The 14585-nt window shown below is 47.2% G+C and overlaps 1 protein-coding gene across 1 annotated transcript in view; it reads left to right on the top strand.

The window, feature by feature from the left end:
• Positions 1-14585, top strand: part of CACNA2D4 (calcium voltage-gated channel auxiliary subunit alpha2delta 4) — a 256253-nt gene that overhangs the window by 208688 nt on the left and 32980 nt on the right. The window contains exons 27-32 of the mRNA XM_056517887.1: positions 6351-6412; positions 10993-11007; positions 11117-11161; positions 12303-12365; positions 12671-12741; positions 12823-12898. Coding sequence (XP_056373862.1) covers positions 6351-6412; positions 10993-11007; positions 11117-11161; positions 12303-12365; positions 12671-12741; positions 12823-12898 — 332 coding nt within the window. The remainder of the gene's footprint in view (positions 1-6350; positions 6413-10992; positions 11008-11116; positions 11162-12302; positions 12366-12670; positions 12742-12822; positions 12899-14585) is intronic.

The raw sequence follows: 14585 nt of genomic DNA, 5'->3' as shown, positions 1-14585 counted from the left end.
ACATCCAGAGCAGCAGTCACAATTCTGCTGGATGCCACTGTCCTTCCTGACATACACCTCACAACTTATCTGGTCTCCCATAATGCACTGTATTTTACAAGGCTGGTAGTAAACTACAACTCCCACAGTGCACCACAGCAGAACAAGGGCTGTACACTGCATGACCTGTATCCTGAGAGATAAGAGGAGACCAGCAGGGGGCAGCAGAGAGATATCATATCCTGAGAGATAAGAGGAGACCAGCAGGGGGCAGCAGAGAGATATCATATCCTGAGAGATAAGAGGAGACCAGCAGGGGGCAGCAGAGATATTATATCCTGAGAGATAAGAGGAGACCAGCAGGGGGCAGCAGAGAGATATCATATCCTGAGAGATAAGAGGAGACCAGAAGGGGGCAGCAGAGATATCATATCCTGAGAGCTAAGAGGAGACCAGCAGGGGGCAGCAGAGATATTATATCCTGAGAGATAAGAGGAGACCAGCAGGGGGCAGCAGAGATATTATATCCTGAGAGATAAGAGGAGACCAGAAGGGGGCAGCAGAGATATCATATCCTGAGAGATAAGAGGAGACCAGCAGGGGGCAGCAGAGATATTATATCCTGAGAGATAAGAGGAGACCAGCAGGGGGCAGCAGAGAGATATCATATCCTGAGAGATAAGAGGAGACCAGCAGGGGGCAGCAGAGAGATATCATATCCTGAGAGATAAGAGGAGACCAGCAGGGGGCAGCAGAGAGATATCATATCCTGAGAGATAAGAGGAGACCAGCAGGGGGCAGCAGAGATATTATATCCTGAGAGATAAGAGGAGACCAGCAGGGGGCAGCAGAGATATCATATCCTGAGAGATAAGAGGAGACCAGCAGGGGGCAGCAGAGAGATATCATATCCTGAGAGATAAGAGGAGACCAGCAGGGGGCAGCAGAGATATCATATCCTGAGAGATAAGAGGAGACCAGCAGGGGGCAGCAGAGAGATATCATATCCTGAGAGATAAGAGGAGACCAGCAGGGGGCAGCAGAGAGATATCATATCCTGAGAGATAAGAGGAGACCAGCAGGGGGCAGCAGAGAGATATCATATCCTGAGAGATAAGAGGAGACCAGCAGGGGGCAGCAGAGAGATATCATATCCTGAGAGATAAGAGGAGACCAGCAGGGGGCAGCAGAGAGATATCATATCCTGAGAGATAAGAGGAGACCAGCAGGGGGCAGCAGAGAGATATCATATCCTGAGAGATAAGAGGAGACCAGCAGGGGGCAGCAGAGAGATATCATATCCTGAGAGATAAGAGGAGACCAGCAGGGGGCAGCAGAGAGATATCATATCCTGAGAGATAAGAGGAGACCAGCAGGGGGCAGCAGAGATATAATATCCTGAGAGATAAGAGGAGACCAGCAGGGGGCAGCAGAGAGATATCATATCCTGATAGATAAGAGGAGACCAGCAGGGGGCAGCAGAGAGATATGATATCCTGAGAGATAAGAGGACACCAGCAGGGGGCAGCAGAGATATCATATCCTGAGAGATAAGAGGAGACCAGCAGGGGGCAGCAGAGAGATGAGATAAGAGGAGACCAGCAGGGGGCAGCAGAGAGATATCATATCCTGAGAGATAAGAGGAGACCAGCAGGGGGCAGCAGAGAGATATTATATCCTGAGAGATAAGAGGAGACCAGCAGGGGGCAGCAGAGATATAATATCCTGAGAGATAAGAGGACACCAGCAGGGGGCAGCAGAGATATCATATCCTGAGAGATAAGAGGACACCAGCAGGGGGCAGCAGAGAGATATTATATCCTGAGAGATAAGAGGAGACCAGAAGGGGGCAGCAGAGAGATATCATATCCTGAGAGATAAGAGGAGACCAGCAGGGGGCAGCAGAGATATCATATCCTGAGAGATAAGAGGAGACCAGCAGGGGGCAGCAGAGATATCATATCCTGAGAGATAAGAGGAGACCAGAAGGGGGCAGCAGAGATATCATATCCTGATAGATAAGAGGAGACCAGCAGGGGGCAGCAGAGATATCATATCCTGAGAGATAAGAGGAGACCAGCAGGGGGCAGCAGAGAGATATCATATCCTGAGAGATAAGAGGAGACCAGAAGGGGGCAGCAGAGAGATATCATATCCTGAGATATAAGAGGAGACCAGTAGGGGGCAGCAGAGAGATATCATATCCTGAGAGATAAGAGGAGACCAGCAGGGGGCAGCAGAGATATAATATCCTGAGAGATAAGAGGAGACCAGCAGGGGGCAGCAGAGATATAATATCCTGAGAGATAAGAGGAGACCAGCAGGGGGCAGCAGAGAGATATCATATCCTGAGAGATAAGAGGAGACCAGCAGGGGGCAGCAGAGAGATATCATATCCTGAGAGATAAGAGGAGACCAGCAGGGGGCAGCAGAGAGATGAGATAAGAGGAGACCAGCAGGGGGCAGCAGAGATATAATATCCTGAGAGATAAGAGGAGACCAGCAGGGGGCAGCAGAGAGATATCATATCCTGAGAGATAAGAGGAGACCAGAAGGGGGCAGCAGAGAGATATCATACCCTGAGAGATAAGAGGAGACCAGCAGGGGGCAGCAGAGATATCATATCCTGAGAGATAAGAGGAGACCAGCAGGGGGCAGCAGAGATATCATATCCTGAGAGATAAGAGGAGACCAGCAGGGGGCAGCAGAGATATCATATCCTGAGAGATAAGAGGAGACCAGCAGGGGGCAGCAGAGAGATATCATATCCTGAGAGATAAGAGGAGACCAGCAGGGGGCAGCAGAGATATCATATCCTGATAGATAAGAGGAGACCAGCAGGGGCAGCAGAGATATCATATCCTGATAGATAAGAGGAGACCAGCAGGGGGCAGCAGAGATATAATATCCTGAGAGATAAGAGGAGACCAGCAGGGGGCAGCAGAGATATCATATCCTGAGAGATAAGAGGAGACCAGCAGGGGGCAGCAGAGATATCATACCCTGAGAGATAAGAGGAGACCAGCAGGGGGCAGCAGAGAGATATCATATCCTGAGAGATAAGAGGAGACCAGCAGGGGGCAGCAGAGAGATATCATATCCTGAGAGATAAGAGGAGACCAGCAGGGGGCAGCAGAGATATATCATATCCTGAGAGATAAGAGGAGACCAGCAGGGGGCAGCAGAGATATCATATCCTGAGAGATAAGAGGAGACCAGAAGGGGGCAGCAGAGAGATATCATATCCTGAGAGATAAGAGGAGACCAGCAGGGGGCAGCAGAGAAATATTATATCCTGAGAGATAAGAGGAGACCAGCAGGGGGCAGCAGAGAGATATCATATCCTGAGAGATAAGAGGAGACCAGCAGGGGGCAGCAGAGATATCATATCCTGATAGATAAGAGGAGACCAGCAGGGGGCAGCAGAGATATATCATATCCTGAGAGATAAGAGGAGACCAGCAGGGGGCAGCAGAGATATAATATCCTGAGAGATAAGAGGAGACCAGCAGGGGGCAGCAGAGAGATATCATATCCTGAGAGATAAGAGGAGACCAGCAGGGGGCAGCAGAGAAATATTATATCCTGAGAGATAAGAGGAGACCAGCAGGGGGCAGCAGAGATATAATATCCTGAGAGATAAGAGGAGACCAGCAGGGGGCAGCAGAGATATAATATCCTGAGAGATAAGAGGAGACCAGCAGGGGGCAGCAGAGATATTATATCCTGAGAGATAAGAGGAGACCAGCAGGGGGCAGCAGAGATATAATATCCTGAGAGATAAGAGGAGACCAGCAGGGGGCAGCAGAGATATTATATCCTGAGAGATAAGAGGAGACCAGCAGGGGGCAGCAGAGAGATATCATATCCTGAGAGATAAGAGGAGACCAGCAGGGGGCAGCAGAGATATCATATCCTGAGAGATAAGAGGAGACCAGCAGGGGGCAGCAGAGATATCATATCCTGAGAGATAAGAGGAGACCAGCAGGGGGCAGCAGAGAGATATCATATCCTGAGATATTGATAATGCGCGTTGATAATGGTGCGGGTGTAGGGTGCGCTGATAATGGTGCGGGTGTAGGGTGCTCTGATAATGGTGCAGGTGTAGGGCGCGTTGATAATGGTGCAGGTGTAGGGCGCGTTGATAATGGTGCAGGTGTAGGGCACGCTGATAATGGTGCCGGTGTAGGGCATGCTGATAGTGGTGCAGGTGTAGGGCGCATTGATAATGGTGCGGGTGTAGGGCGCGTTGATAATGGTGCGGGTGTAGGGCGCGTTGATAATGATGCGGGTGTAGGGCGCGTTCATAATGGTGCAGGTGTAGGGCGCGTTGATAATGGTGCGGGTGTAGGGCGCGTTCATAATGGTGCAGGTGTAGGGCGCGTTGATAATGGTGCGGGTGTAGAGCGCGTTGATAATGGTGCTGGTGTAGGGCGCGTTGATAATGGTGCAGGTGTAGGGCGCGCTGATAATGGTGCGGGTGTAAGGCATGCTGATAGTGGTGCTGGTGTAGAGCGCATTGATAATGGTGCGGGTGTAGGGTGCGTTGATAATGGTGCGGGTGTAGGGCGCGTTGATAATGGTGCGGGTGTAGGGTGCGTTGATAATGGTGCGGGTGTAGGGTGCGTTGATAATGGTGCGGGTGTAGGGCGCGTTGATAATGGTGCGGGTGTAGGGCGCGTTGATAATGGTGCGGGTGTAGGGCGCTCTGATAATGGTGCGGGTGTAGGGCGCGTTGATAATGGTGCAGGTGTAGGGCGCGTTGATAATGGTGCGGGTGTAGGGCGCGTTGATAATGGTGCGGGTGTAGGGCGCGTTGATAATGGTGCAGGTGTAGAGCGCGTTGATAATGGTGCGGGTGTAGGGCGCGTTCATAATGGTGCAGGTGTAGGGCGCGTTGATAATGGTGCGGGTGTAGAGCGCGTTGATAATGGTGCGGGTGTAGAGCGCGTTGATTATGGTGCGGGTGTAGGGCGCGTTGATAATGGTGCAGGTGTAGGGCGCGCTGATAATGGTGCGGGTGTAAGGCATGCTGATAGTGGTGCTGGTGTAGAGCGCATTGATAATGGTGCGGGTGTAGGGTGCGTTGATAATGGTGCGGGTGTAGGGCGCGTTGATAATGGTGCGGGTGTAGGGTGCGTTGATAATGGTGCGGGTGCGTTGATAATGGTGCGGGTGTAGGGCGCGTTGATAATGGTGCGGGTGTAGGGCGCGTTGATAATGGTGCGGGTGTAGGGCGCTCTGATAATGGTGCGGGTGTAGGGCGCTCTGATAATGGTGCAGGTGTAGGGCGCGTTGATAATGGTGCAGGTGTAGGGCGCGTTGATAATGGTGCGGGTGTAGGGCGCGTTGATAATAGTGCAGGTGTAGGGCGCGTTGATAATGGTGCGGGTGTAGGGCGCGTTGATAATGGTGCGGGTGTAGGGCACGTTGATAATGGTGCAGGTGTAGAGCGCGTTGATAATGGTGCGGGTGTAGGGCACGCTGATAATGGTGCAGGTGTAGAGCGCGTTGATAATGATGCGGGTGTAGGGCGCATTGATAATGGTGCAGGTGTAGGGCGCGTTGATAATGGTGGTGGTGTACGGCGCGTTGATAATGGTGCAGGTGTAGGGCGCGTTGATAATGGTGCGGGTGTAGGGCGCGTTGATAATGGTGCGGGTGTAGGGCACGTTGATAATGGTGCGGGTGTAGGGCGCGTTGATAATGGTGCGGGTGTAGGGCGCGTTGATAATGGTGCGGGTGTAGGGCACGTTGATAATGGTGCGGGTGTAGGGCGCGTTGATAATGGTGCGGTGTAGGGCGCGTTGATAATGGTGCAGGTGTAGGGCGCATTGATAATGGTGCGGGTGTAGGGCGCTCTGATAATGGTGCGGGTGTAGGGCGCGTTGATAATGGTGCGGGTGTAGGGCGCGTTGATAATGGTTCGGGTGTAGGGCGCGTTGATAATGGTGCGGGTGTAGGGCGCGTTGATAATGGTGCGGGTGTAGGGCGCGTTCATAATGGTGCAGGTGTAGGGCGCGTTGATAATGGTGCGGGTGTAGGGCGCGTTGATAATGGTGCAGGTGTAGGGCGCGTTGATAATGGTGCGGTGTAGGGCGCGTTGATAATGGTGCGGGTGTAGGGCGCGTTGATAATGGTGCGGGTGTAGGGCGCGTTGATAATGGTGCAGGTGTAGGGCGCGTTGATAATGGTGCGGGTGTAGGGCGCTCGCTCATGTCTGGCAGGCGCGGAAATGACAAGTCCTGTCGCCTCTTTGTTTACTTAGAATTGATGCTTTCAGAAGGACAAAGTAACAACATGGTGAACTGGCGCCCCCTAAGGGTTTTATCCTCCATGTGCAGTCACCCCTTTCTATTTGTGTTTTGCAGCTATCGGGGTCCAGATGAAGCTTTCACTGCTGCGGGAAATCTTCTGGAAGGTGGCACAACAGGTAAGGGGGCGTCCGCCATGATGGGTCTCACACTACTTTCCTATAGCCATGATAGGTCTCACACTACTTTCCTGTAGTCATGATGGGTCTCACGCTACTTTCCTATAGCCATGATGGGTCTCACACTACTTTCCTATAGTCATGATGGGTCTCACACTACTTTCCTAAAGTCATGATGGGTCTCACACTACTTTCCTAAAGTCATGATGGGTCTCACACTACTTTCCTATAGCCATGATAGGTCTCACACTACTTTCCTGTAGTCATGATGGCTCTCACACTGCTTTCCTGTAGTCATGATGGGTCTCACCTACTTTCCTATAGTCATGATGGCTCTCACACTACTTTCCTGTAGTCATGATGGCTCTCACACTACTTTCATATAGTCATGATGGGTCTCACACTACTTTCCTGTAGTCATGATGGGTCTCACACTGCTTTCCTATAGTCATGATGGGTTTCACACTACTTTCCTATAGCCATGATGGGTCTCACACTACTTTCCTGTAGTCATGATGGCTCTCACACTACTTTCCTGTAGTCATGATGGGTCTCACACTACTTTCTTGTAGTCATGATGGGTCTCACACTACTTTCCTATAGTCATGATGGGTCTCACACTACTTTCCTGTAGTCATGATGGCTCTCACACTACTTTCCTATAGTCATGATGGGTCTCACACTACTTTCCTGTAGTCATGATGGCTCTCACACTACTTTCATATAGTCATGATGGGTCTCACACTACTTTCCTATAGTCATGATGGGTCTCACACTACTTTCCTATAGTCATGATGGGTCTCACACTACTTTCCTATAGTCATGATGGGTCTCACACTACTTTCCTATAGTCATGATTGCTCTCACACTACTTTCCTGTAGTCATGATGGGTCTCACACTGCTTTCCTATAGTCATGATGGGTTTCACACTACTTTCCTGTAGTCATGATGGGTCTCACACTACTTTCCTGTAGCCATGATAGGTCTCACACTACTTTCCTGTAGTCATGATGGGTCTCACACTACTTTCCTATAGCCATGATAGGTCTCACACTACTTTCCTGTAGTCATGATTGGTCTCGCACTGCTTTCCTATAGTCATGATGGGTCTCACACTACTTTCCTGTAGTCATGATGGGTCTCACACTACTTTCCTATAGTCATGATGGGTCTCACACTACTTTCCTGTAGTCATGATGGGTCTCACCTACTTTCCTATAGTCATGATGGGTCTCACACTACTTTCCTATAGCCATGATGGGTCTCACACTACTTTCCTATAGTCATGATGGCTATCACACTACTTTCCTATAGTCATGATGGGTCTCACACTACTTTCCTGTAGTCATGATGGGTCTCACACTACTTTCCTATAGTCATGATGGGTCTCACACTACTTTCCTATAGTCAAGATAGGTCTCACACTACTTTCCTATAGTCATGATGGGTCTCACACTACTTTCCTATAGTCATGATGGGTCTCACACTACTTTCCTATAGTCATGATGGGTCTCACACTACTTTCCTGTAGTCATGATGGGTCTCACACTACTTTCCTATAGTCATGATGGGTCTCACACTACTTTCCTATAGTCATGATGGGTCTCACACTACTTTCCTATAGTCATGATGGGTCTCACACTACTTTCCTATAGTCATGATGGGTCTCACACTGCTTTCCTATAGCCATGATGGGTCTCACACTACTTTCCTGTAGTCATGATGGGTCTCACCTACTTTCCTATAGTCATGATGGGTCTCACACTACTTTCCTATAGCCATGATGGGTCTCACACTACTTTCCTATAGTCATGATGGGTCTCACACTACTTTCCTATAGCCATGATGGGTCTCACACTACTTTCCTATAGTCATGATAGGTCTCACACTACTTTCCTATAGTCATGATGGGTCTCACACTACTTTCCTATAGTCATGATGGGTCTCACACTACTTTCCTATAGTCATGATGGGTCTCACACTACTTTCCTGTAGTCATGATGGGTCTCACACTACTTTCCTATAGTCATGATGGGTCTCACACTACTTTCCTATAGCCATGATGGGTCTCACACTACTTTCCTGTAGTCATGATGGGTCTCACCTACTTTCCTATAGTCATGATGGGTCTCACACTACTTTCCTATAGCCATGATGGGTCTCACACTACTTTCCTATAGTCATGATGGCTATCACACTACTTTCCTATAGTCATGATGGGTCTCACACTACTTTCCTGTAGTCATGATGGCTATCACACTACTTTCCTATAGTCATGATGGGTCTCACACTACTTTCCTATAGTCATGATGGGTCTCACACTACTTTCCTGTAGCCATGATGGGTCTCACACTACTTTCCTGTAGTCATGATGGGTCTCACACTACATTCCTATAGTCATGATGGGTCTCACACTACTTTCCTATAGTCATGATGGGTCTCACACTACTTTCCTATAGTCATGATGGGTCTCACACTACTTTCCTATAGTCATGATGGGTCTCACACTACTTTCCTATAGTCATGATGGGTCTCACACTACTTTCCTATAGTCATGATTGGTCTTACACTACTTTCCTGTAGTCATGATGGGTCTCACACTACTTTCCTGTAGTCATGATGGGTCTCACACTACTTTCCTGTAGTCATGATAGGTCTCACACTACTTTCCTATAGTCATGATGGGTCTCACACTACTTTCCTGTAGCCATGATGGGTCTCACACTACTTTCCTATAGTCATGATGGGTCTCACACTACTTTCCTGTAGCCATGATGGGTCTCACACTACTTTCCTGTAGTCATGATGGGTCTCACCTACTTTCCTATAGTCATGATGGGTCTCACACTACTTTCCTATAGCCATGATGGGTCTCACACTACTTTCCTATAGTCATGATGGGTCTCACACTACTTTCCTATAGTCATGATGGGTCGCACACTACTTTCCTGTAGTCATGATGGGTCGCACACTACTTTCCTGTAGTCATGATGGGTCTCACACTACTTTCCTATAGTCATGATGGGTCTCACACTACTTTCCTATAGTCATGATGGATCTCACACTACTTTCCTATAGTCATGATGGGTCTCACACTACTTTCCTATAGTCATGATGGGTCTCACACTACTTTCCTATAGTCATGATGGGTCTCACACTACTTTCCTATAGTCATGATGGGTCTCACACTACTTTCCTGTAGTCATGATGGGTCTCACACTACTTTCCTATAGTCATGATGGGTCTCACACTACTTTCCTATAGTCATGATGGGTCTCACACTACTTTCCTATAGTCATGATGGGTCTCACACTACTTTCCTATAGTCATGATGGGTCTCACACTACTTTCCTATAGTCATGATGGGTCTCACACTACTTTCCTATAGCCATGATGGGTCTCACACTACTTTCCTATAGTCATGATGGGTCTCACACTACTTTCCTATAGTCATGATGGGTCTTACACTACTTTCCTATAGTCATGATGGGTCTCACACTACTTTCCTGTAGTCATGATAGGTCTCACACTACTTTCCTGTAGTCATGATAGGTCTCACACTACTTTCCTATAGTCATGATGGGTCTCACACTACTTTCCTGTAGCCATGATGGGTCTCACACTACTTTCCTATAGTCATGATGGGTCTCACACTACTTTCCTATAGCCATGATGGGTCTCACACTACTTTCCTGTAGTCATGATGGGTCTCACACTACTTTCCTGTAGTCATGATGGGTCTCACACTACTTTCCTATAGTCATGATGGGTCTCACACTACTTTCCTATAGTCATGATGGATCTCACACTACTTTCCTATAGTCATGATGGGTCTCACACTACTTTCCTATAGTCATGATGGGTCTCACACTACTTTCCTATAGTCATGATGGGTCTCACACTACTTTCCTATAGTCATGATGGGTCTCACACTACTTTCCTATAGTCATGATGGGTCTCACACTACTTTCCTATAGTCATGATTGCTCTCACACTACTTTCCTGTAGTCATGATGGGTCTCACACTAGTTTCCTATAGTCTTGATGGGTCTCACACTACTTTCCTATAGTCATGATGGGTCTCACACTACTTTCCTATAGTCATGATGGGTCTCACACTACTTTCCTATAGTCATGATGGGTCTCACACTACTTTCCTATAATCTTGATGGGTCTCACACTACTTTCCTATAGTCATGATAGGTCTCACACTACTTTCCTATAGTCATGATGGGTCTCACACTACTTTCCTATAGTCATGATGGGTCTCACACTACTTTCCTATAGTCATGATGGGTCTCACACTACTTTCCTATAGTCATGATGGGTCTCACACTACTTTCCTATAATCTTGATGGGTCTCACACTACTTTCCTATAGTCATGATAGGTCTCACACTACTTTCCTATAGTCATGATGGGTCTCACACTACTTTCCTGTAGTCATGATGGGTCTCACACTACTTTCCTGTAGTCATGATGACTCTCACACTGCTTTCCTGGAGTCCTGATGGGTTTTGTATCAGACGTTGCCGTCACTTTGCTCTAACGTTCTGTTTTCTGTCTCCCATCGCTCTTAGCCCAACGACACTGACGTAAGTTTAATCCTCTGTTGTTCGGGTCCTGACTGTGGGGACCCCCTTTATTGGGATTTGTGGGTAACGCTCCTGTACACCTGTTTAACCCCTTGTGTATCTCCTGCAGTGCAGCGACGCGGACGGGATGTGTCCCCTGAGCTGTGAGGACGAGGTACGTGCGACCCGCGGTGCATCATGTGACATCAAGGATTATACTCCAGAGCTGGAATCACAATGCTGCATAATTCTGTCAGGATTTAGTTACTGGAAACCGCCCCTGTATCTTAGGACAGTGGTCTCCAAACTACGGACCTCCAGATGTTGCAAAACTACAACTCCCAGCATGCCTGGACAGCCAACGGCTGTCCAGGCATGCTGGGATTTGTAGTTTTGCATGCTGTCCAGACATGTTGGGAGTTGTAGTTTTGCATGCTTTACAGGCATGTTGGGAGTTGTAGTTTTGCATTCTTTCCAGGCATGCTGGGAGTTGTAGTTTTGCATTCTATCCAGGCATGTTGGGAGTTGCAATTTTGCATGCTGTCCAGACATGTTGGGAGTTGTAGTTTTGCATGCTGTCCAGACATGTTGGGAGTTGTAGTTTTGCATGCTGTCCAGGCATGCTGGGAGTTGTAGTTTTGCATGCTGTCCAGACATGTTGGGAGTTGTAGTTTTGCATGCTGTCCAGGCATGCTGGGAGTTGTAGTTTTGCATGCTGTCCAGACATGTTGGGAGTTGTAGTTTTGCATGCTGTCCAGGCATGCTGGGAGTTGTAGTTTTGCATGCTGTCCAGACATGTTGGGAGTTGTAGTTTTGCATGCTGTCCAGGCATGCTGGGAGTTGTAGTTTTGCATGCTGTTCAGACATGTTGGGAGTTGTAGTTTTGCATGCTGTTCAGGCATGCTGGGAGTTGTAGTTTTTCTAGCACAGGAGAACACTGGTGTAGAGCAGTGGTCTTCAAACAATGGGCTTCCAGATGTTTCAAAACTACAACTCCCAGTTTTCTCAGACAGCTGGGAGTTGTAGTTTTGCTTGCTGTCTGGGCATGCTGGGAGTTGTAGTCTTGCAACAACAGAAGAACACTTATTTAGAGCAATGTTCTGCAAACTGCAGACCTCCAGATATTGCAAAACTACAACTCTCAGCATGCATTATGTGTCTGAGCATTCTGGGAGTTGTAGTCTTGCAACAGCTGTAGGCTCTCAGTTTCCCCCATAATGCACCCCAGCGTACGGCTGCACCCGGGGAGGTGGAGGTGGGGGGGTCACCCGGGCGTCCATCTTGGATCTGATGAGATTCTTTTTTGCTTCCTACAGAGGCTGAACTGCTTCCTGATCGACAACAACGGCTTCATCGTCCTGTCCCGGGACCTGGATCATGTGAGTGATGATGGGGGGAGTAGTTATGTGATGGGGGGAGTAGTTATGTGATGGGGGGAGTAGTTATGTCATGGGTCCCAGTGAGCGCAGTATTTCAGGTTGCACAGTAGGTGGCGGTATGTGGGTCTAGATGAAGATGTTGGGGGTTGTCCTCTATGATGATTGGGGTGGAGATCTCTGCCGCTCATCGTGTCCTCCGGCAGTGAGAGGGTTAAGTCCGTCTGAAGGACATAATGAGAGCGAGGTCCGGGCGCACACCTGGCGCAGGTACAATGAGGAGACTGACTCTCTGCTGCCCCCTACAGACCGGAGTATTCCTCGGAGAGGTGGACGGATCATTGATGACGCAGCTTCTGCACATGAGCATCTTCAGGCAGTAAGAAATGCACTACTACTCCCAGCATCTCCACACATGACGGCTGTCCCCAACTGATCCTGTTGTTCTCCGTTATCTTAGGGTGACGCTGTACGACTACCAGGCCATGTGCAAACTACCGTATCATCACCACAGCGGGGGCCGCAGCCTGATGAACGTAAGGGGGGGACGCAACATACCGACATATACTGGACGGTCATTTATATATATATGTAACACACAGGACGGTCATATATATATATATATGTAACACACAGGAGGGTCATGTATATATGTAACACACAGGACGGTCATATATATATGTAACACACAGGACGGTCATATATATATGTAACACACAGGGCGGTCATGTATATATGTAACACACAGGACGGTCATATATATATGTAACACACAGGACGGTCATATATATATATATGTAACACACAGGACGATCATATATATATATGTAACACACAGGAGGGTCATATGTATATGTAACACACAGGACGGTCATATATATATAACACACAGGACGGTCATATATATATATGTAACACACAGGACGGTCATATATATATATGTAACACACAGGACGGTCATATATATGTAACACACAGGACGGTCATATATATATGTAACACACAGGACGGTCATATATATATGTAATACACAGGACGGTCATATATATATGTAACACACAGGACGGTCATATATATATACATATGTAACACACAAGACGGTCATATATATATGTAACACACAGGACGGTCATATGTATATGTAACACACAGGACGGTCATATATATATAACACACAGGACGGTCATATATATATATGTAACACACAGGACGGTCATATATATATATGTAACACACAGGACGGTCATATATATGTAACACACAGGACGGTCATATATATATGTAACACACAGGACGGTCATATATATATGTAATACACAGGACGGTCATATATATATGTAACACACAGGACGGTCATATATATATACATATGTAACACACAAGACGGTCATATATATATGTAACACACAGGACGGTCATATATATATGTAACACACAGGGCGGTCATGTATATATGTAACACACAGGACGGTCATATATATATGTAACACACAGGACGGTCATATATATATATATATGTAACACACAGGACGGTCATATGTATATGTAACACACAGGACGGTCATATATATATGTAACACACAGGACGGTCATATATATATGTAACACACAGGACGGTCATTTATATATGTAACACACAGGACGGTCATATATATATGTAACACACAGGACGGTCATATATATATGTAACACACTGGACAGTCATATATATATATAACACACAGGACGGTCATATATATATATATATATGTAACACACTGGACGGTCATATATATATATATAACACACAGGACGGTCATATATATATGTAACACACAGGACGGTCATATATATATGTAACACACAGGACGGTCATATATTTATATAACACACAGGACGGTCATATATATATATATATATATATATATATATGTAACACAGGACGGTCATATATATATGTAACACACAGGACGGTCATATATATATATATATGTAACACAGGACGGTCATATATATATGTAACACACAGGACGGTCATATATATGTAACACACAGGGCGGTCATATATATATATATATGTAACACACAGGGCGGTCGTATATATATGTAACACACAGGACGGTCATATATATATGTAACACACAGGACGGTCATATATATATATGTAACACACAGGACGGTCATATATATATGTAACACACAGGACGGTCATATATATATATGTAACACACAGGACGGTCATAT

This window comes from Hyla sarda, chromosome 4, assembly GCF_029499605.1.
Source record: "Hyla sarda isolate aHylSar1 chromosome 4, aHylSar1.hap1, whole genome shotgun sequence".
NCBI classification, from domain to species: domain Eukaryota; kingdom Metazoa; phylum Chordata; class Amphibia; order Anura; family Hylidae; genus Hyla; species Hyla sarda.
The sequence above is the reverse complement of the archived record's forward strand: the minus strand, read 5'-3'. Positions and strand labels throughout refer to the sequence as shown.